General features: G+C 45.9%; 1 protein-coding gene across 15 annotated transcripts in view; it reads right to left on the bottom strand.

Moving 5' to 3' along the window:
• The window catches only part of EVI5L (ecotropic viral integration site 5 like), an 82,628-nt gene that overhangs the window by 44,019 nt on the left and 14,682 nt on the right, over positions 1 to 23,927 (bottom strand). For 11 of the 15 annotated variants that reach the window (XR_012155756.2, XR_012155755.2, XM_073319073.2 and 8 more), the window contains 8 exons: positions 15,953 to 16,142; positions 15,326 to 15,550; positions 10,609 to 10,683; positions 9,336 to 9,461; positions 8,846 to 8,989; positions 4,556 to 4,645; positions 1,712 to 1,809; positions 660 to 720 (listed from right to left, as the gene is read on the bottom strand). Coding sequence is in view for 13 of the 15 variants with exons in the window: in XM_073319073.2 (XP_073175174.1) it covers positions 660 to 720; positions 1,712 to 1,809; positions 4,556 to 4,645; positions 8,846 to 8,989; positions 9,336 to 9,461; positions 10,609 to 10,683; positions 15,326 to 15,550; positions 15,953 to 16,142 (1,009 nt within the window). In the remaining 2 variants the exon portion in view is untranslated. Of the gene's footprint in view, positions 1 to 659; positions 721 to 1,711; positions 1,810 to 4,555; positions 4,646 to 8,845; positions 8,990 to 9,335; positions 9,462 to 10,608; positions 10,684 to 15,325; positions 15,551 to 15,952; positions 16,143 to 19,808; positions 19,984 to 20,304; positions 20,502 to 23,927 lie in introns of those variants that run through there. The other 4 variants (XM_073319076.2, XM_073319075.2, XM_073319071.2 and 1 more) reach the window with 4 other exon arrangements.

The following is a 23,927-nucleotide window of genomic DNA, read 5'->3' as shown; positions in this document are numbered from 1 at the left end:
CACAAGCCTGGCCTTAAATAGGTTGGGTCTGCCCTCTACTGGGAAATAATTGAAATCACAGCAAGTGATGGACCAGAGACCTAAAGAGAACTTCTGGGGTGCAGAAAACCCTTTGCCAGTGCTTTGGGGTAGGCGCCAAATTCAGCCATAAGAATGAAGTAGGAGTAATCTCTTACATTTATATAGTGCCTTTCATATCCTATGAACCCAGACAGTATATATAGGGATCACCATGCTCATCTCTGAAGAGCAACTGTCTCTGGGGTGGAACATGGCAGCTGTTTAACAGCATGCAGCACCACCGTATAGGAAACGAAGGGGGCATCCGACTGAAGCTGCTGGGGGAATTTCAGTACCCAAGTGCAGTTAGCTACACAAATGTGAAAGGCCAGATGGAAGAGGGAAGCATCTGTGTTATGCTTATAAAAAGCACATGGGATCTTTTTCAGGGGAAAAAGGTCTGTAAAGCTGTAATCTCTGTCCCTACAGGTCTAGTTTTGGATAACGGTGCTGGAGCACCAATCAGAAGCATTAGAGGCAGTGATCTGATGAGCTCTCGGAGTTAAACTCAGGTGGCTCCCATAACCTTTCCCTTGGTGTGCTGCTGTGCTTCAGACAACACTAGAGCAAGGAGGGCATGGAGCAAAGGAAGGACTTACTTTGATCTCAATCTGCTCCTCCATCTCTTTGTTTTTGATTGCAGCATATTCCTTTTCCAGCCTGAGACAGACATGCAAGCCAGGTTGGATCAAATCTGCTTCAGACACCCCCACCCACTCCCCTACCCTCAGCAGAGTGCTCAGGGTCAGTGGGTACACCTGCAGTAGACAGGAGCTAACAATTTAGGCTGACCCCAGCTCCCCTGCAGTGCCTTGTGCTGAGGCCCATGCAGCAACAGGCCACACATATTGACGCTTCTGGGCACGATGGGGCAAATTAGTGAACCTGGATTGGGGGTTTTACATATATGCTGGTTTTTACAAACACACTGCCCCACCCAAGTATTATATTTTTAAGTCCCCTAGCTGAATGGCTGAGGTCTTACATACTCGTAATCAACTTAAAGACCTACCACTGACACGAGTCCTTTAACTGAACTACAAGGAAAATTGGAATATCTCAAATTTGCCTGATCTTTATCTTTCTATCTTTTGCACCCTCCTTCACACCAAGTGTCAGGATGACTGTCCCCACTTAAGAGATTCAAAATGCAGGCTTCTATCTTCCAGGAGAGGAAGGCAGGAGGTCATAGCATCTCCTGCTTGCACAGCAGGAGATGGAAGTTTGGGGCAGCAGCTATACCCACTTCCTTGGATACACAAAATCATCCCCCCCCCCCAACTCCTAGCAAAGCCAGAGTCCCTGCCAAGGCCAAGCAGCTCTGCTGCCATCAGCCTGCCTGGTCTCTATATTGTAGAAAAGCTTTCATGGCCTCCCACAAACCCATCAGACCTGCTGTCAGAGGAGGCAGTAATTCCCTTATTAGGGAGTCCTTCCGCACAGCACTCACTCATCTCTTCTCTATTTTCACTGCTGCTTGCTGTGTGGCTCTAATGAATAACTAGAGGATCCCGCGATGCACGCTCCCTTTCCATTCCCTATCCTCCTGCTTACGTCTAACGCAGGATCCTTGGAACAGCACAGCCCAGGGAGGGGTTTTTCTGCCAGTCGCCTGTCTAGGATCTTTCACAGGGTGAGGGAGCGAACTTACCTCTTCATTTTCTTGGGGTTGTATTTGACCTGATATGCCTTCAGGATCAACTTGTCTGGGCAACTGTCGAACTGATGAGGAATCACCTTCTGGAAATACTGTGAGAAGGGAGCAGAGGGCAGGATGCATTTCTCTGAGCCCCTTTTGAGCACTCTAATAAATTCTACCCACTCTTCCCAAATCTCCTCCCATCCTCTTCATTCAGTACTTGCTTCCCCTTTCAAGCCAGAACAGGCAGCGCAGCAACTTGCCTTCCTCCCTGTGCTACCTGGGCTCTACTGGTTCCTGACCCTCTTGATCACTAGAAGTCTCTTAGTGTTTCAAGTGCACCTGTGGAATGTGGGACTCTTCCTGAGCAGCACTTGGGAATGTTCAGTATCTGGAAAGTCTCCAAAGTTCCAGCTTCAGCAGCCAGGGAAAAGTGTGGGGAGCAAAGCTACATGAGAAGAAGCTGGATGGCTGGAGTCAGTAAGGGGAGCCGGGGAGGAAGAGAAACAGGAGGGTATTTCTAGGAATTCTGGAGGGGATTACACCCTTACCCCAATTAATGGCCCAGGATCATGGACAGGCTCCTGCTGACAGGGCAGCATGGACACTGCACCACTCTTGGCATTTTTATAGTTCTTATCTTCAAACCTTATCTTAACACCAGAGGGGTGAGTTAGGAGAACTGAGGGACAGGCAGGTGACATGACTTGTAGGATCTGAGCTCCTGCACAAGGCAGGCACAAGAGGTTTATCTAATACTGTCAGCTCCAAACACACAGAGGATGTTCATGTGTTTGGTCTCAGGACATCTCAAATCCAACAGGACAACTGAAAGTTACGCCTCATAGTGCCCCATGCCCAGGCTGCAGGGGGACTGAAAGGAAAAATCACTCTGCAACCTCAGCAGGCCTGAAAGTGCTTCTTCACCTTCTGTCTGGTGCACGACACGGACAGCACAGCGAGTTAGAGCTGTAACTGCTGTTGGACCAGGCTCACAAAGCCCAATTGTATTTAACACAGTAATGCATTCTCTTGTGATGTAATTGTTCTATTCACCCTTCCCACCAATTGCTTGACTCATCAGTGGGTCCCACACAGCCAAGATGTTGGTACTGCATCATCTGCAGTCTAAGCAGAACAAGAGCTACAGGTTACAGGGTTGTAAGATTAACCCTGTGCATGGCACTGCTGGGATAAACCGTACACATTGCAGGCAACTATTTTGCTGTCTGGAGAGTGAGAATATCTAGTGATTCTTTCACATCTCACCTTTGAAACTGTGCCTAAGGAAAAAGGAAACTGCCTGTAGAAGTTGCTTAAACTCACTTTTCACAAAGATCTGGATTCAGGTTTTGAGCTAGACTGGGACTAGAGGGCGGCAGGATGTAAGAGAGGCTGCTCAGACTCCTGGCCCATTGAGTTTCAGAAGCATGACAGGATGAGCCTCTTCATGGCTGGAAGCACAGCACCGTTACACCAAAAGAGCTCCAGGCAACTCTGCGCTGATGCCTGGGCCAGTCACTAGGAAATGGGCTGACCTTGGGCGTTATACGGGGCATCTTCTATTTATACACCGGACATGTGTCAGGGAGTGTGCGGGAGTCAGGGCCCTGCACCCCTCTTCCTGGGTTTCAATGTCACTCTCAGCCAGCCAGCAAAACGGAAGGTTTATTGGACAATACGAACACAGTCTAAAACAGAGCTTGTAGGTACAACCAGGACCTCTCAGTCAAGTCCTTCTGGGGGGCAGGGAGCTTAGACCCCAGCCTTGGGGTTCCCCTACTTTCCAGCACAAAACTGAAACCAAAAACCCCTCCCGTAGGCTCTCTCCTCTAGCCTTTGTCCAGTTTCCTGGGCAAAGGTGTCATTTGGCCCCACCCCCTTCCTGGCTCAGGTTACAGGCCCATCCCCTGCTATCCCACCCCCAGTGCAGACAGTCCCAGTAGAATTAGACGACATTCCCTGGTCAATCCACCCCTCTCCCTACTGCATCACAGCATGGCCAGCCAATCAGAGCTCAACAGGATTATGGGTAGGACCCTACCAAATTCACGGCCATGAAAAATGCGACAGACCCGTGAAATCTGGTCTTGTGTGTTTTTAACTTCTACTATACCGATTTCACTGAGGAGGCCAGCATTTCTCAAACGGGGGGGTCCTGACCCAAAAGGGAGTTGTAGGGGCATTGCAAGGTAATTTTTTTTAGGGGGCGGGGCGTGTCACAGTATTGCCACCCTTACTTCCGCACAGCCTTCAGAGCTGGGCAGCTGGAGAGTGGCAGCGGTTGGCCAAGCGCCCAGCTCTGAAGGAAGCCCTCCCGCCAGCAGCAGCATGGAAGTGAGGGTGGCAATACCATACCATGTCACCCTTATTTCTGTGCTGCTGCCTTCAGAGCTGGGTGGCAGGAGAGTGGCGGCTGCTGACTGAGGGCCCACCTCATGCTATCCTTACTACAGCGCAGCTGCTGGCGGCGGTGCGGCCTTCAGAGCTGGGGTCCCGGCCAGCAGCCGCCACTCTCCAGCTGCCCAGCTCTGAAGGCAGCACCATCAGCAGCAGCGCAGAAGTAAGGGTAGCAGTATCACAACGCCCCCCCTACAATAACCTTGTGACACCCCCTCCACACAACTCCTTTTTGCGTCAAGACCCCTACAATTAGAACACCATGACATTTCAGATTTAAATCACTGAAATTATGAAATTTACAATTTCTAAAATCTTATGATTGTGAAATTGACAAAAATGGACCATGAATTTGGTAGAGCCCTAATTATGGGCTTCTTTCTACCACAACTGCATGGCTGAAGTATAAACCCCTCCCGAGAGGGCAGTTTGAGTGCAATGCAGAGCTGCTCTGACCTGCGACATCCCCTCCATATCCAGCTGCATCAGCTCTGCCTGGTTGAACTGCAGGAGGGCCATCCCCACACGAAAGATGATCTCCAGCCCCTATGGCAAAGCACAGAGAGGTTTCAGCCCCAGACACAAGGCTCATGTGGCATTTGAGAGTGCAATAAAAAGTTAGGTGCCTAAGCTCAGAGATGCAGAGAGGACGACGACAGGGAAAGGCACTCAAGGCCTGATTCTCATTTACAACCAGGCCCGGACATCACTATGGCAATAAAAAGAACCTTAAAGTAAATGTAATTTATGCCCACACTAAGCTCCCTTTAACCTGCCAGAGCAATGACGACACAGGAACTTCACTGCCAGAGCCACATAGCAGAACTGAGAAGTAGGCCCTGAATTTCTAGTGGGTCATGCAAAAGCCTCACTGGGGGAAAACTGTCAGTTTCCTCAGGATCGGCTACAAGTTAAAGCTTACATCTCATATTTGCACATGCTGTGTGGGGAACCCGAACTCTGACCAGCTCAATGGTTCCTAAAGGCAACTTGCCAGGCTTAGGGAGGGCAAACTAACTTGCGGAAAATGGGCGTATGCAAATACCTCATCCTGAGTGTGCGTCTGGTCAGCCATGCCCCTCGGATCAAGAAGGCTGACTACGACTTAGAGTAGCAGCCATGTTAGTCTGTATTCGCAAAAAGAACAGGAGGACTTGTGGCACCTTAGACACTAACAAATTTATTTGAGCATAAGCTTTCGTGAGCTACAGCTCACTTCATCACTTGATGAAGAGTGATCAGGTAAGGTGAGCTATTACCAGCAGGAGAGCGGGGGGTGACAATCAATTTTGTAGTGATAATCAAGGTGGGCCATTTCCAGCAGTTGACAAGAACGTCTGAGGAACAGTGGGGGGTGGGTGGGGAGAATAAACCAGGGGAAATAGTTTTACTTTGCGTAATGACCCATCCACTCCCAGTCTCTATTCAAGCCTAAGTTAATTGTATCCAGTTTGCAAATTAATTCCAATTCAGCAGTCTCTTGTTGGAGTACGTTTCTGAAGTTTTTTTGTTGAAGAATTGCCACTTTTAGGTCTGTAAGCGAGTGACCAAAGAGATTGAAGTGTTCTCCGACTGGTTTTTGAATGGTTATAATTCTTGACGTCTGATTTGTGTCCATTTATTGTTTTACGTAGAGACTGTCCAGTTTGACCAATGTACATGGCAGAGGGGCATTGCTGGCACATGATGGCATATATCACATTGGTAGATGTGCAGGTGAACGAGCCTCTGATAGTGTGGCTGATGTGATTAGGCCCTATGATGGTGTCCCCTGAATAGATATGTGGACACAGTTGGCAAAGGGCTTTGTTGCAAGGATAGGTTCCTGGGTTAGTGGTTCTGTTGTGTGGTTGCTGGTGAGTATTTGCTTCAGGTTGGGGGGCTGTCTGTAAGCAAGGACGGGCCGTCTCCCAAGATCTGAGAGAGTGATGGGTCGTCCTTCAAAAGAAACTACAACATTTGCTCAAGAAACTCCCTGAAAAAGCACAAGAACAAATCCGCACAGACACACCCCTGGAACCCCGACCTTTGGGGTATTCTCTGCTACCCAAGATCCATAAACCTGGAAATCCTGGATGCCCCATCATCTCAGGCATTGGCACCCTGACAGCAGGATTGTCTGGCTATGTAGACTCCCTCCTCAGGCCCTACGCTACCAGCACTCCCAGCTATCTTCGAGACACCACTGATTTCCTGAGGAAACTACAATCCATCGGTGATCTTCCTGAAAACACCATCCTGGCCACTCTGGATGTAGAAGCCCTCTACACCAACATTCCACACAAAGATGGACTACAAGCCATCAGGAACACTATCCCCGATAATGTCACGGCAAACTTGATGGCTGAACTTTGTGACTTTGTCCTCACCCATAACTATTTCACATTTGGGGAAAATATATACCTTCAAATCAGCAGCATTGCTATGCGTACCTGCATGGCCCCACAGTATGCCAACATTTTTATGGCTGACTTAGAACAACGCTTCCTCAGCTCTCATCCCCTAATGCCCCTACTCTACTTGCGCTACATTGATGACATCATCATCATCTGGACCCATGGAAAAGAAGCCCTTGAGGAATTCCACCATGATTTCAACAATTTCCATCCCATCATCAACCTCAGCCTGGACCAGTCCATACAAGAGATCCACTTCCTGGACACTATGGTGCTAATAAGCGATGGTCACATAAACACCACCCTATACCGGAAACCTACTGATCATTATCCTTACCTACATGCCTCCAGTTTTCATCCAGACCACACCACACGATCCATTTTCTACAGCCAAGCTCTACGATACAACCGCATTTGCTCCAACCCCTCTGACAGAGGCAAACGCCTACAAGATCTCTATCAAGCATTCTTACAACTACAATGCTGAAGTGAAGAAAGACTGACAGAGCCAGAAGAGTACCCAGAAGTCACCTACTACAGGACAGGCCCAACAAAGAAAATAAACAGAACGCCACTAGCCATCACCTTCAGCCCCCAACTAAAACCCCTCCAACGCATCATTAAGGATCTACAGCCTATCCTGAAGGACGACTCATCACCCTCACAGATCTTGGGAGACAGGCCAGTCCTTGCTTACAGACAGCCCCCCAACCTGAAGCAAATACTCACCAGCAACCACACACCACACAACAGAACCACTAACCCAGGAACCTATCCTTGCAACAAAGCCCTTTGCCAACTGTGTCCACATATCTATTCAGGGGACACCATCATAGGGCCTAATCACATCAGCCACACTATCAGAGGCTCGTTCACCTGCACATCTACCAATGTGATATATGCCATCATGTGCCAGCAATGCCCCTCTGCCATGTACATTGGTCAAACTGGACAGTCTCTACGTAAAACAATAAATGGACACAAATCAGACGTCAAGAATTATAACATTCAAAAACCAGTCGGAGAACACTTCAATCTCTTTGGTCACTCGATTACAGACCTAAAAGTGGCAATTCTTCAACAAAAAAACTTCAAAAACGTACTCCAACGAGAGACTGCTGAATTGGAATTAATTTGCAAACTGGATACAATTAACTTAGGCTTGAATAGAGATTGGGAGTGGATGGGTCATTACGCAAAGTAAAACTATTTCCCCTGGTTTATTCTCCCCACCCACCCCCCACTGTTCCTCAGACGTTCTTGTCAACTGCTGGAAATGGCCCACCTTGATTATCACTACAAAAGGTTCCCTCCCCACCCCCCACTGGTAATAGCTCACCGTAAGTGATCACTCATTACAGTGTGTATGGTGACACCCATTGTTTCATGTTCTCTGTGCATATAAATCTCCCCACGGTATTTTCCACTGAATGCATCCGATGAAGTGAGCTGTAGCTCACGAAAGCTTATGCTCAAATAAATCTGATAGTCTCTAAGGTGCCACAAGTCCTCCTTTTCTTTTTGACTAGGACTTGTCTCCCCAGAACTCCATGTGTTGCAGTTTAGCCACCGCTAACATAGAAATGACTCCAATTTACAGACACAACAGCTAATGGCCCAAGGATACTTCTGCTAACATGGCCAGACTCAGTGGGGAGGGGTGAAGTGCAGTACAGACGAGCCTCAACTTATGCTGGGGTTACGTTCCACGGTCAGCAAGTAAAGTGAAAATTGCGTACAGTCAAAATTACTTTGAGTGTAATGGCAGGTGGAATCGCCCGCACTACAGGTATAGTATTTAATATTTACTAGTATTTATAGTATTTTCTCTTTTGTTTTTTTTGTATTTGCCTACCGCGCAAAGCTGAATTTGCGCATGTTAAATGCGCGTAAGATGAGACTCACCTTATAACCTGTATAGGGCTCCTGCCACTAAGCTGTTCCCCTTGCTAGTCCATCAGGGCTAATCATTGCTGATTTTCAGCGTAATCTCATCTAGTCACCCAGGAATGAAAGATTCAATGGGAGTTTGGGATGCTCAGTGTCATTGGAAAAAAGGAAAACCAGGACACAGGGTTTTAAAACACTTGAAGCACTGTGTAGCCAGGAAACTCCTTTCTTATTTTACAAGCCAGCCCAAGCAAGATCGAACGAGGTCCTTCTATTCAAGTAGAAAATTCAGCTGTGTTTTTTAAAAATGATTTATCTTGTTCTCAATTAATCCATCCCAGACGCTGGCATCATTGCTTTTGAACACTGCACTGAGAAAAGCAGCTGCTCCCACTGAGTATCAGAAATCCCTCTGAGCCCATGATCATGCCCCCAGTCGTCCTGGTATGAAGCACTTTACCTCATACATGAAGATGTCAAACACTCGGGTGGCCACAGGCAGAGGGAAGGTTGTGAGGAAGAGTGTGAGAAACCAGGATGAGGAGTACATGGAGGTGAGGAAACTCTGGGAGCGGAAGTGGATGTTCAGCTCAGGCAGCTGCTCCTGAATATGAGAAAGACACAGCAGCAGTAGTAAAATGCCTGCTAATTACAGCCAACTGGGTTCCGCCATCCCCTCTGGGATATGGGATGCTCTTGGCCAGAGGAGGCTCTGAACAATCAGAGCTAAGGACTTTATTGCCGGAACCAATTCCATTAGCCGCTCTGGTCTTCTCTGACATTCCCAGGGGAATCTAGAAAGGAGCCAGACTTCTCCAGCTTGGATTCACAGACCATTATGTGCACAAAGAAACCACTGGCCAGTTCCTCATAGTTAGCCTGCTACTACTCTGGATCACATGGTCTCATTGTCTAAGCTACTATCACCCTGGTCTCCTCACTGTATTTACCTGCAGCATGTACTCAAACTGGTAGATGCAGAGGCCTAGCTCGGCCATGCTGGGTTTGAATAGCTCTCGTAATCGATATTCCTGCATCAGTCGCACAAATACACAGAAAGCCTCTTCTTCAGGCATCTACAGGTTCAAAACGAGACAAATCCCACATTAGTCCCTCAACAGAACCTGGCACAGAACTGACCCAGAACGATGCTCTAACGTAGATCATACAAACACTTGTTACAAGAGGTGGAGCAGCTTTACATAGAACAATGCTTTACATTTGGGTTTGATTCCTGACACTTCTGGGCAGCGATCACATGGAAGCAGCAGGAAAATAGAGTGGCCAGCGACTGCTCAGATAAAACACATTCCCAGCGGAGAATGTAATCCCACTCGCAAACTGAATAGTACCTTGCCATGCTGGGCCCTCTTCTCCCCAGTAGGTCTGTATTGATTTTACATGTCATTTGTACAGAGCGTACCATAAATTTATGCTGGACTTTACGAACAGATTAGTCTGATCTAGAGAGGTTCTAAAAAGGTAAAGGGGAGGCCCAATGACTTTTCTCCCCCACTTCCTTTCATTCCTGGTTTTAGGGATCACTGGTGTGAGGTAAGGGTCAAAACAGGCGATGAGGAAACAAAGGAATATTCAAAACATTTTCCAAGTGGTTTGCTGATTATGAGAGGAAACATCTAAATTCCTGGCCAGATGCAAGTGTGTCGATTCACCTGTGAAGTGTTTGAGAGGCATTTCCAGCACCGGTTCATGACAAAACAAGTACTGTATTAGCTTTTCACCTTTAAAAGTCCCTCCTTAAAACCCTCCACGGTGTTTCACAGGGCGAGGTAGTGGATTTGGGCTTTTAAAAGGCTTTGCTTTGTTACACAAATGCAGGAAGGATGCCATATTTTATGCTCAATGTCAATGGAAAATTCCTGTTCCCTAAAAAAGGCACTCCAGCACCCAAGCGAGGACACGTTCCAGAAATGGCAGAAAACCAGAAACAAGTCAGCACAGCTCAAGCTGGCTGCATTCACAGTCCAGAAGGTCACTAACTCTGGTCCCCGGATTTGCATTTGTACTGACAGTGCAGTAAGCATCAGGGGTCCTTTGAGTGAGCCATTAAACCAAGTCCCTTCTGCCAAGTCTCAGGGGGAAGTTAAAGATCCTGTGGCATTTCCACAGCAATTAACTGAACTGGGAAGAGCTTTGGGCTAGCAATTTTGGTGGGACCGATGCTGCATATTCTCCTGTTATATGATCTCCACTCATACCAACCTGCATTAGCAGCAATCCCACGATGAATGCGCTGCCCTGACAATATCCAACCTCACGGTCCACTAGGGAATAGGCCTGGAAGAGAGAGTGCTTGAGTGTGATGCAGACAGGGATACCATCTCTAGAGTCCTGCAGGGGAGCTACAGAGCTCTGACGGAACATACTGAGACACAAGTGATAATTACTTAGAAGAGAACAAAAGGGCAAGGAGTAAGGCAACAAAACCAAGGGTCATTGGGGTTGGAGATCAGAGGAAGAAACTTGGAAAAGGATACTTCGTTTTAGGACCAGGAAGTAGCTTAAGTATTTCTATGCAACCCACCCTGCCCCCCCCACCCACATGCAGAGAAACATATCTTAGATGATATTATGCCTACAATGTGCTCTCCTGTGCCCCAGGATTGCAGCCAGCAAATGTAGTGCTTTAAATACCACAAAGCTACATTACTGTCTACAGCAGGGTCTGATAAGAAACAGAACTTAAATCAACATCCAGTTACTGTCAGAAAAGCAACTAGGTAGAAAGCATCCGACGTAGTGGGTATTTACCCACGAAGGCTTATGCTCCAATACGTCTGTTAGTCTATAAGGTGCCACAGGACTCTTTGCCGCTTTTAGGTAGAAAGAGTGCACTTGCCAAACACACATGGGACACGTAACAGAGTCTAAAATGCCCTCACTGCAGCCATATTTATTCCAATGAGATTCCAGCCACAGAACCATAGCACAAATAGGTCTCGCTCATCTCTCTCTGCAAGTGCATAAAAATTGATTTCTTGGAATGTAATGAAGTTATCACTACAAATTTAAATTAAATCCACAGAAAACTTCAATGGGAGGGTGGGGACAATCTGTGCCTTTCCCACAACATTTATTCAGAGATAAGAAAAACTAAATAGAAAAGAACATACAAACTGAAGGCCATAATCAGAGATTAGATCCCACTAACGTTTAAAGGATTCCGTTCTCTCCCTAAGCCAGGCCCCTAACAGCCACTGATGAGAATGAGGAGTTATGTCCCAATAAGGGAAGAAACCTGCCTGCATAGCAAAGCAGCTCAAAGTCCAACTCTCAACCGGAAAGCTGAAGAGAATCGCTGTGAAATGCACATGGAGACAAAGCTTTATATTACTAGCATATCTAAGATGCCCCCTGGTGATGGTCAGTATGTTTGTGACCAAGGTGTCATTTGTGATACCAAAAAGAAAAGGAGGACTTGTAGCACCTTAGAGACTAACCAATTTATTTGAGCATAAGCTTTCGTGAGCTACAAATAAATTGGTTAGACTCTAAGGTGCCACAAGTACTCCTTTTCTTTTTGCGAATACAGACTAACACGGCTGTTACTCTGAAATTTGTGATACCACTAATGCAAGGCAGCCACTGGGAGGTAGGGCTGAAAGAAATGGCTACTAAAAAACAGAAAGAAGAGGGTACATTATAAATGTGAGATGCTGTATTTATTGTCCCTCAAGGGCTCCCAGATCACAACTGCTCAATTCCCAGCACTAAGTTTATTAAGATTTCTGTAACCACCAGTGCTTGCAAACTCTCACTGGGAGGTCATATTCAAGTGGGTTCTCCCTGCCTCCACCCTCGGCCCCAGTAACAGAGATTTTACAGTTGGAATTTACCAAACAATACTGTTGACGCATAATCCAGCTTGCTCTCCAATAGCTGGATTGGCTACTTCAGGACTCTGATGTTTCCACAGAAGTCTCAGATTGGTGTCGAGGCCACATGAAATGAGTTTGTGGGCTCAACTGGTTTGTCGTAGACTACCGAGCACCCAGAAACCATCATTGCAATCGGCCTTCTGATTGGGAGCCTCGGAGCCAACCACTGAATGAGCTATGGAGACTGGAGAACCCTGAAGTCCTTTGAGAGTCTTTCTAGAACAAGGCAGCATATTGGCAGGGGAAGTTTGTATGGTGGCTGCCCATGGGGCGTACCTGTTCTTGGTGAGACAATATCTAGCTCTTACGCAGCACTTTTCATCATAGATCTCAAAGTGCTTTAGAAGACTTCAAACTCCAACACCTTTACATTCCAGAGGAATGTGCTTTCATCCATTGTTTAATAATTGAGACACTTTGCTGATGTATCACCAAAAGCATAATTTCACCAGAGAAAATTGAAGAGCTTTAAACCACTGTATACAGCTCTCCACTGTATTTATGCAACAAGAGATAAGAATTGACACCCAGGCTGTGGCAAAGGTCCTGAGATTGCAATGAGACCTTAAAGGGAAATTGTCTCTCATTTCTCAGGTGCTTTATTAGCCCCCCTCTTTCTAAGCCCATTTTCCTTATTTGACAGGCAAAAAACACACTCCGTGTTTTAAGGGGAAAGCATGCTGCAGTGATTTGCAGTTGATAGGGTGTTTTCATTTAATACGCCTTTACAGCTAGAAGAACAACTTGGTATACATGGTCCCTTCTTACACCATCTCCCTAAGTCAGATGAAACTGACAAGTTACTCAGGTTCCTGTTAGACCTGCAAGACCCATAAAGTTACAGCAGAACGATCTGGGTATTAGTCTTCCTCATCCTGTCAGACATCATCATTGGGGATGATATGAGGGGCGGGAGGAAGAGAGTTCCCTGGCTGAAGTTGTCACCAGCTTCTCAGTGATGGGTCAGGACATAATGAAAATGATGGGGAAGACAGATGGAGGAGGATACTGTTAGGATATAGATATTCAGGCCCGTCTGTAAAGGCCTAGACTCTAAGAATTTAGGTGTATTCTTATCACTTGGCTAGTTATAGACGTATAAAAGAAAGAATCAAAATCACTGTCTGCCAGTGTAAGGTCCTTCTCTTACTGTGACAATCTGAGGCCCTGTTCTTAGGCTAAGGCCTTTGGCTAAGCAGCAGAAGCAGTCATAAGTTGGGAAGCGACCAGTCACCTCCTCACATTCCAAACTAGTCACATTGAAATAAGGTGTTATTGGGCTGTTAGGAACACAATCCTGTCCTGATAATGCCTATCACCTCAAGAGAAAGGGAAGGGCCTAGAAGATGTAAAAGGAAACTTAGTTTGATAGCATCCTGTCTGGCAAGAACTCACTTATCAATAGCTGGGATGTGAAATCCTCATTTCTGTTTTCAGAGTAGCAGCCGTGTTAGTCTGTATTCACAAAAAGAAAAGGAGCACTTGTGGCACCTTAGAGACTAACAAATTTATTTCTGTGTTTGTTCTATCACTGTAGTTCCCATTTCCCCATTGTTTGTCTGTATAATCTCTGTCTGGTTCTGTGATTGTTTCTGTCTGCTGTATAATTAATTTTGCTGGATGTAAACTAATTAAGGTGGTGGGATATAACTGGTTAAATAATCATGTTACAATATGTTAGGATTGGTTAGTTAATTTCAGTAAAATGATTGGTTAAGGTATAGCTAAGCAGAACTCAAGTTTCATATATAGTCTGCAGTCAATCAGGAAGTGGGTGGGTGGGTGGGGGAAATGGGAACAGGAAATGGAGGTGGGGAAATTGGAATCCTGTTTGGCTAAGGGCAGGAATGGGAGCAGGGACACAGGTGTAAGGCTCTGTGGTGTCAGAGCTGGGAAGGGGGACACTAAGGAAGGAAACTGGAATCATGCTTGCTGGAAGTTCACCCCAATAAACATCGAATTGTTTGCACCTTTGGACTCTGGGTATTGTTGCTCTCTGTTATCTGCGAGAAGGACCAGGGAAGTAAGTAGGTGAAGGAAAAAGCCCCCTAACAGATACTCTCTGGAGAATGTTCTGTAGCCTAGTCCCCTTGAAGTATTTAGTAATATCATGCCCCAACATCTTTGGTACACAGTCAATACAGGCTTCACGCAAGAGAACCTCTCCAACCCCTTATTTTGTACATACCCACAGGTTTAATCTTCCCAGATCCTTCAGATAGCATCCCCTGCCTGGCATAGGCGCTGACTCCGTGGGTGCTCCGGGGCTGGAGCACCCACCGGCAGCTCCCCATCCCAGCTCACCTCTGCCTCCTCCCCTGAGCGTGCCGCAGCTCCGCTTCTCCCCCTGGCTCCCAGCTCTTGTGCTGCAAAACAGCTGTTTTGGGCGGTAAGCACTGGGAGGGAAATGGGAAATACAGCACGCTGGGCGAAGAGGTAGGGCTGGGGCAGGAATTTGGGGAGGAGTCCAAGGGAGCAGGAAGGGGGCTGAGTCAGGGGGGTGCGAGCACCCACCGGCGGCGCCGAGGAAAGTTGGTGCCTGGGCTGCCTGGTATTATTCCTCTGAGCATTCCCTTAGCAAGCAGCCCTTTTTCTGACGCGGGCTCTCCCTCCTCCTGACTAGGAAGTACCTGTACTTTTTAGGGCCCAGACTCCTGACTCCCAGCATGCTTTGCTAAAGACTACTAATAGCCAAGGCTCCCTCCCCTGTTCTAACAGTGAGTGAAATCAGCTGGATCACACCCTAACTTGAGGTAGGTTCAAACTCTCTTCAGATTACTTCCTGGTAAGACGTGCTTCTTACAGGGCTTGGGGTTTTCACGCCCCCTCTCGCCCCATATGAGAGTTTACTCTGTCACAGACCTGTCATTCAAGACCGTGAAATGGAACTTATGTAGCTTCCACTGAGTCACTTTTCTGACTGTACGCTCACTCAGAGAGTGCAGTGCTTGCATCATGTGCTGCCATGGCTCACATACACAATCTGCTCATATGCTAGATACTGCCCTCCAACGTGACCATTACAGGTGGTTCCTTCTTACCTTCATGACATTGAAAAGGACCTCTTGGCCTAGGCTGTCCTGTCCCTTGAAGAACTCATGCTCAGGATATGTGCGGGCTATGTCCCTCCGGATCAGCTTCTCGCAGGGGGAAGACATCTTCAGCAGCTCTGAATACTGGTTCTTGACAGGCATATCTGTGGCACTGCATAGAAGCTGCCATACAATGGCTCGGAAGTGGTGTGGGATTCCTTTCCGTATAAGCTCCTGGTGAAAAGCAAGGTATGGCAGATCATGAGCCAGCATGGGAGAACGTTCCAAAATCCTGGTATTTTGTGTGGCCCCTCTTTGTGCCACAAGGGGTGAGTGGGGTTCAATCCTCTGCATGAGCTTGTGCTGATGCACTTGCTGGCAAGGGTTTGGGATGCTGCAGAGGGCTCTGAAGAGGGCCCATCCTTTCTCACTTGTGATTGAGATGGATAGACATGGGGGTGAGTAGAGAAAGAATGTTTGTGGCAAGTCCTAGGACAGGGTTAGAGCCACAGAGGAAATCAAACCACCTTTGATCCTGAAAAGAATCTCAGATTTTGTTGGGAATGAGCATGGGGAGTGGGGGATGTCTGTGCTATCAGCCTCTCAATTTCTCGCTAACCTGCCCTCTTTCCTCACCTTCAGCAGTTTCTCTTTCTTCTTCCGCCATTCATCCCATTCATTGACAATCCTCCCCCATAGGATCCAGGTGTCCTCCTCGAGGTGGCTCAGGTTTGAGGAGGCTGAGGAGCTGGAGACTAAGGAGGAGCCGCTGTTCCTGCGGGAGCCATTCATGGAGCGCATGGACTTGGAATCTGCTTCCAGCAGCCTGCAAGAGATGCCATCACCATGGTGAGACCAGAGCTACTGCCACCGCTTCCCAGATTCCACGTAGCAAAGCCACAAGGGCAACAACCAAGCAACCATACAAGCCACGTAGCAAGACCACCGAAGCAAGTCTGTCCCCCTGGTGCTCTGCATCACATGCATGGAGCTAACACTCCTCATCCAAAGAGAAAGCGCTCCTGCAGGAAGAAGGGATATTAAAGTAACCAACCTCTGCAGCAAAAGCAGAAACAGGAGGGAGAGTTTAATGTGTTACTACATTACTTTTAAAAATAAGAGTTCAAGTTTGTGTGTTTCAGGAAGTGATTCGGACTCAAAGATTCCATCAAGGGACACGGATTTTTTTGTCGAGGTATCTTTTAAGAACAAAAGTTTAACTAGACTTGCAATAGGGCTTTTTGAGAGGGAATTTACACCAGGTGTTATTCCTGGGGGAATTCTGCGCCAAAAAATTAAAGATTCTGCAAAATTTATTGGCAAAATAACACTATATAATCATGCCAGTTTCAATTATTTCGGTACTTTATTTCGAATACCTGTAACAATACAGACAAAATTTTCCCCAGGAGTAGAGAGTTAAAGAAACCCCTAAAACAACACAGTTCCTATTTCTCTACCCCCCCCGTCGCCCCCCAGAGTCCAGCCAGATGGGCCAGGCACCTCTTCTCCCCCCAGAGCCCAGCCATGTCCCACCTGAGCCCAGACACTCACCCCCCCCCCTCGCAGAGCCCTGCTGCAACCCCCCCTCCACCCCGCCTAGACACTCACACCCTCTCCCCTCCAGAGCCCAGTTGCAAGCCCCCCGCCCTGACAGATACACTGCCTACCCCCCAATATGCCAGCTGTGGGCGCCCCGGCCTGGCCCAGGCATTCACACCTTCTACCCCTAGAGCGCAGGGATCCAGAGGGATAAACAGTCTGATGCTGGGTCCTGGGCTTGCACAGTTTCCTGTGCACCGCTGCCTCCTTCCTTCAGGGCTTGCTGGGAACTGCAGCTGACTGGAACCCTCCAGTTCCCTCCCACTGCCCTGTCTTTTATTTGTGAGCTGGGCTCTGCTGGGTCCAGCAGCCCCTAGTGGCAGCTAGCAGCACTGCAGCCCATTACTTGGGGGGGTGGGGGAGAGAAAGAAAATTCTGTGCACACAACATTAATTTCTGCAAAATTCTGCATTGTGCAGTGGTGCGGAATTCCCCCAGGAGTAAGGAGTGCAACCAGAGGCCAGGGCAAACCCTCTGTACTGCTGTGGGAGGATCTTAGGATCTGTCAATTTCCAATTTAAGCTCTTTAACCCTTCTTGTCTTCTGTTTCAAAGGAAGATACCAACCTTTAAATACAGTCAGAATTAATGGGCAAGATGAACTCCATCTTGTCACCTTTTGCAAGTCACTTTAATAATCTGTTTTGATACCCCTCTTAATCTGACTATGGGGAGTGTGTGGTGGGGGGGTGCTATTCAGCACATTACTACCTTTAAAAAATAGATTAAATGTAAACCTTAATGTTATGTTGTTAGAACACAACACTTTAAAGTTTACATTTCATGAGGAAAAGAATAACTGACATCAGCCTATGTACAACACAGCCAAGTTCACTTATTCCTGGGCCCTTGATCTCACAACCCTAATGCTAGGGGCCTTTGCATTTAATTGTCTAGGAAAAACAGAAGTCTGGAGTTAATCAGTGCACATACTTTCCAAGCTCCTCTGTGGGTTTACGTATTCTTGCTCCACTGTTGAACTCTCATGCCCTGGCCTGAAGGCATTCTGATCAAACTTAAAAAAAAAAAAAACTTTAAAAAATTGCCTTTGGGCAGAGACCAAACTAGAAGGTATCAGATTAAAAGGTGAATGATTCAGAAAGTGATGACCCTGGACTACAGGGTGTTATAACTAAAGATGTCTGGAGACCTTATATAGGAGATATTAGCAAGAAGCAAATTAGAATAAGAATCACAGCCCCTTTCGCTCTGTGTGTCTATGGCACTTAGCACCATTGGGCCCCAACCCTGGCTGGGGCTTACTGTAGCATTACATTGTTATTCCCTTATGATGCCACCACGTGGACATTTAAAATAATTGCAGGCTACGTGATGTAAATCAGCATAGCTCTATTGAAGTCAATAGAAATAGGGCATTTAAATCAGCTGAAATTCTGCCCCTACATTTCAGGATACCAAAGTGCTTTACAAAGAAACTGTATGCAGTGTTGTTGTAGTCGCGTAAGTCCCAGGAGATTAGAGAGACAAGGTGGGTGAGATAATAAGACCAACTTGTGTTGATGAGAGAGACAAGCTTTGGAGCGTACACAGAGCTCTTATTTAGGTCTGGGAAATTTAAGCAAATCCATAACTTTGCTAGACACTAAAAATCATGGATTGAACGGTCACTGGATTTATGGTTTATTACAACTCCTGTCCCCCATCACTGGAGAGGTGTTAACAGGCTACTTCACCTTGAATGGTCCCTTGAAAGGTGTTAACTGCTTATGCTAAACGATCTGTTCCACCTTGTATTTAGCTGTGACACCCTGAATACATTTCCCAGACCTAAAGAAGAACTCTGTGTAAGCGCGAAAGCTTCTCTCTCACCAACACAAGTTGGTCTTACCACCTCACCCACCTTGTCTTTCTTACAAAGGAAATTAAAAGGCAAAGCAAGAGAAGAGTTCTTCACCTTTCAGTGAAATGCTACCACTTCTGGGATGGGACACAGCACGTATTTAACAGCACACAGCAACACTGTGCTACAGTTTAGAACAGGAAATGAAGATGAGCTACAAATTAAACTGCACAGGGAGTTTTAACCATGCAAGATATAGTAACCCAATACCTAATTTGTAACCTGGCCAAGACGGAGGTATCACCCCCACTCTTGCTAGAAGTACCATTATCTTCAGCCACCACAAGCAGGCAGCACCTTTGCTTTCCATTTCATCTGAAGACAAATCATTGTTCAAAGCTGCTGAACCCTTACCAGGATTCTGCATTTTTCCTCCAGTCACTCAGACAATAGAGCTTAGAGCTGGTTGTGTTTCCTTTTAAACATTCAGCAACTAAGAAATCGTATGTGCTCAGGGACACCCAGGTGCACCCCCTCAGAGCAATCAGAGAGGGAAGGAAATCTACAACTGAGCTACAGAGTCAGATGCCTATTGGGGCAGAAATGAGCAATGAAAGTGGCTTTTGTTATCTGCAGCACAAGCTAGGGCCGTGCAGAGTGACTTCCCGATTTGAGACTAATAATTACTCTTAATATAGTATTAAACTCAGCAATGAAGCTGAACAGAAAAGGAGTCTCCCTTTCCAGAAATTCTCAGCGTCACTTTAAGAAAAATCACCTTCTTGATTAAAAGAACGTGGCACATTATAGAGCTGAGTGGGACACAGAGAGAAGCAGAATGGAGGCAGTTTCAGTACACAGGGGATACAGTATAGTTTCAGGGGACATTCTAAAAGATGGGAAAGGGTACTGAATCTGGTGCCTTTCTGAATATCAGTTCATCCTACCAACAGCTGCATCTTTCTGCTTTCAAGTTCAGCTGGCAAGGTTGGCTGCCATTTTTTGACTCAGTGTCATCAAATTAGAGACTGATTGATTGGCTGCTGAGGAACAGGGAGAGGAAAGTATGAGGAAACAGGATGATCAGTACCTGGCAAGGTCAGTGTCCCCCATCCTCTTCCTCACACTGTGTAATTCCTCCCCTTCCCCACCACAAACTGCATCCCCGAGACGTCAACCTGTTGATAGGAACCTCCTCCAGCAGCGTCCTTGCCATAGCACAGTCAGAGATCTAGGAGAAGCATTTGCTTTTGTGGCCTGGATTCTTTAAAGACAGATGGACAGAGAATCATAGATTGAATGGTTTGCTAGAGTCCTCTCCTACTACAGGGGGAAGGTTAGCCTCCCACTCATGATGGGAGGAAGGAAAATGGCATTTATAGAGTCATGGCTGGAACTATGCAAAGCCAACAGACACAGATTCCAAGGCCAAAAGGGACCATTGTGATCATCTAGTCTGACCTCCTGTAGAACACTGGTCATAGAACTTCCTCAAATCAAATCTGGTGCCCTCAGAATGGTTTTTCCAGACTAGACATCACTAGAGAAACCATTCATTTTACACTCAGAAAAAAAAAACATCTTACCTGGAGAATGAGAAGAGGCCTGGGGATCGAACTCAGGTTCGCAATGTGGCCATTGCGTTGCGTTGATACTAAGTGCACATATTGGGATTCGCATTTGCTCTCGTGGGGTGTGGTGCTGGGCCCTTGGCCAGAATCTCCTGTTAGCAGGATATGCTTCTTGCCAAGGCAGAGTAGAAGATAATTACTTGATTAACTCATCTCCACTACAAGTTTAACAGTGGAGATCAAAGTTTAAAAATGATTTGTTTTAAACTTTGAAAATTGCACTTAAGCACAGGAGACGGGATTTCTTTTTTTTTTTTTTAAAGCAAGAATTATCCGGACCATCCTTTACCAGGGTAAGATGCAGCACATGATGCTATTTCAAATGGTCCTTTTCAGACACTTTAATGAAATAACTTTATTAAAGTCTTCAACAGATCCTCTCTCTCGGTTTTTCCCCACACGGTGGATCACAACCCTCCAATGGGTCACGAGAAGATTGTTGCCAGTTCAGAGAGGAGGCCCCAGGGGGCTGTGGAGGAGAATGGGAGAATGAGCCCATCTTGTGCTCACCCCATAGCAGCTCCTGCCCCATGGGGGTGAGCCTGGCTCCCTGCTCTGGGAGTTGGGAGCTAGTGCATGGAGTTGCAGTGCCACTCAGGTTTGGCCTGGCTGCGGGGTGAGTGTGGGCGGCCTTCCACTCCGACCCAACCCTGCCTTTGGGGCCTCCCCTCTGCATCTGACTGGGATTAGGGTTGCAGTGCCCTGATGGAGAGTGTTGCTGAAGGTGGTCAGTGTCCACTCAGTGGGGCAAGGAGGAGGAGAAGCTGCCAGAGGAGTAGAAGAATGCTGGCCTATGATTTTGCCCCCCCATCCCCGAATTTGGATCCTGTGTGGGTCACAGGAAAAAAGACAAGATGCAGTTAGTGGGTCATCTTAGTAACAAGTTAGAATCAGGAGTTCCCAAACGCCTTCTGTCTCCAACTAGGGATGTAAAATAGTAAACAGTTAACCGGTAAGCACTAGTCTTATCGATTAACTGCCCTAGCCATTAACCCCAGCTGTGCTGGCCAGAGCAACCTCAGCCCAGGGCCAGCCAGAGCAGCCCCAGCCCCAGCAGTTAACCGGTTAAACGATATAATTAGGGGTGTCAATTAAATCGCAGTTAACTCACACGATTAACTCAAAAAAAAATCATGATTAATCGTACTTATAACAATACCAACTGAAAATTTATTAAATATTTTTGGATTTTTTCCACATTTTCAAAATTGATTTCAATTACAACACAGAATACAAACAACACAGTGCGCACTTTATATTATTTTTATTACAAATATCTGAACTGTAAAACTAAAAAACAAAATAAATGATATTTTTCAATTCACCTCATATAAGTACTGAAGTGCAATCTCTGTCATGAAAGTGTAACTTACAAATGCAGATTTTTTTGGTTACATAACTGCACTCAAAAACAAAACAGTGTAAAACTTTAGTGCCTACGAAGTCCACTCAGTCCTACTTCTTATTCTGCCAATCGCTAAGACAAACAAGTTTGTTTACATTGACGGGAGATACTGCTGCCTGCTTCTTATTTACAGTGTCACCTGAAAGTGAGAACAGGCATTTGCATGGCACTTTTGTAGCCGACGTTGCAAAGTATTTACATGCCAGATATGCTAAACATTCGCATGCCCCTTCCATTCTTCAGCCACCATTCCAGAGGACATGCTTCAATGCTGATGCTTGTTAAAAATATAAAATAAAAGTGCGTCATTTAAATTTGTGACTGGACTCCTTGGGGGGAGAATTGTAGGTCTCCTGCTCTGTTTTACCCGCATTCTGCATATATTTAATCTTATAGCATTCTCGGATGATGACCCAGCATATGTTCGTTTTAAGAACACTTTCACTACAGATTTCACAAAATGCATAGAAGGTACCAATGTGAGATTTCTAAAGATAGCTATCGCACTGGACCCAAGGTTTAAGAATCTGAAGTGTCTTCTAAGATCTGAGAGGGACGAGGTGTGGAACATGCTTTCAGAAGTCTTAAAAGAGCAACACTCCAATGCAGAAACTACAGAATTCGAACCACCAAAAAAGAAAATCAACCTTCTGCTGGTAGTGTCTGACTCAGATTATGAAAATGAACATGCGTCAGTCCACACTGCTTTGGATCATTATCAAGCAGAACCCATCATAAGCATGGAAGCATGTCCTCTGGAATGGTGGTTGAAGCATAAAGGGACATATGAATCTTTAGTGCATCTGGTACTTAAATATCTTGCAACGCCAGCTACAACAGTGCCATGCGAATGCCTGTTCTCACTTTCAGGTGACACTGTAAACAAGAAGCAGGCAGCATTATCTCCTGCAAATTGTAACCAACCTTGTTAGTCTGAATGATTGGCTGACCAAGAAGTAGGACCGAGTGTACTTGTAGGATCTAAAGTTTTACAATGTTTTATTTATGAATGTAGGGTTGGTTATGTTTTTTAAAAAAAAAAGACAATTCTACATTTTTAAGTTCAACTTTCATGATAAAGAGATTGCACTACAATACCTGTATGAGGTGAACTGAAAAATACAATTTTTTGTTGTTTTACACTGTAAAATATTTGTAATAAAAAATATAAAGTGAGCACTGTACTTTGTATTCTGTGTTGTAATTGAAATTAATATATTTGAAAATAATGTAAATCCAAAAATATGTAATCCAAATATATTTAAAATAAATAGTATTCTATTGTTTAATCGCATGATTAATCGCAATTAATTTTTGTAATTGCTTGACAGCCCTAGATACAATTTTAATTGTTTACACGGTTAACTTTTTTAAACAATATTTCCATCCCTATCTCCAACAGGCTAGAGATCACAAGGTCTCAGCAACATTCTTGTACTTTGTTAAAATGCAGCTATTTGCTTGGTTTCCCAGAGAATCATTAACAACTGTTTGTATGGACAGATGACAAAAGAAGTTCCAGCTGCCATGAGCTAAATTACCATGAATGTAAACACTAAAATTGCCCCATTCTAAAAAAGAACAAGCTGTGGAAATACCCACGTCTCACAGGGAAGTTGGTGCCTTCCCTTACCCCTTTATTTTGCAAACTTGAGCTGCACAAGGCTCTTTACACTTCCAGTGTCCAGACCTCTCGTGTTTGGGTCAGATGTTAAAGAGAACACGTTCACTTGTATTCTAAAAACAACACAAAACCAACAAGGGAATCATTTTTCCCCATCAGAAACTGCAGATGAGGCAGATACTAAATTCATCAGGAGATAGGCTGCCACTGCCTTTATCATTCCAGAGATCTTTTGTCCCAGGACAAATGCTACAGGCCAGTTTTTCTCCTTGGATGCTCAGAGGTAACATCTGCCAGTGTTAAGGGGACTCAGGTGCATGTCTCCAAGGGCAGAATTTGGCCCAGACTAATTAAGCCTCAAAACCCCTCTTTGGGGAAGGTAAGTATTCTTATCCTCCATTTTAAAGATGGAGGAAACAAGGCACAGAATGGTGAAATGACTTGCCTCAGGCTACAGATTAAGAGGCAGAGTGGGAAAAGACGTCCAGCCCCCAGTTTTGCAGACCAGATAATTGGTCTGTTACTGTGGACACTATGCACTGTGCTAGG

Source organism: Lepidochelys kempii, chromosome 20 (genome assembly GCF_965140285.1).
Source record: "Lepidochelys kempii isolate rLepKem1 chromosome 20, rLepKem1.hap1, whole genome shotgun sequence".
In the NCBI taxonomy this organism is placed as follows: domain Eukaryota; kingdom Metazoa; phylum Chordata; order Testudines; family Cheloniidae; genus Lepidochelys; species Lepidochelys kempii.
The sequence above is the reverse complement of the archived record's forward strand: the minus strand, read 5'-3'. Positions and strand labels throughout refer to the sequence as shown.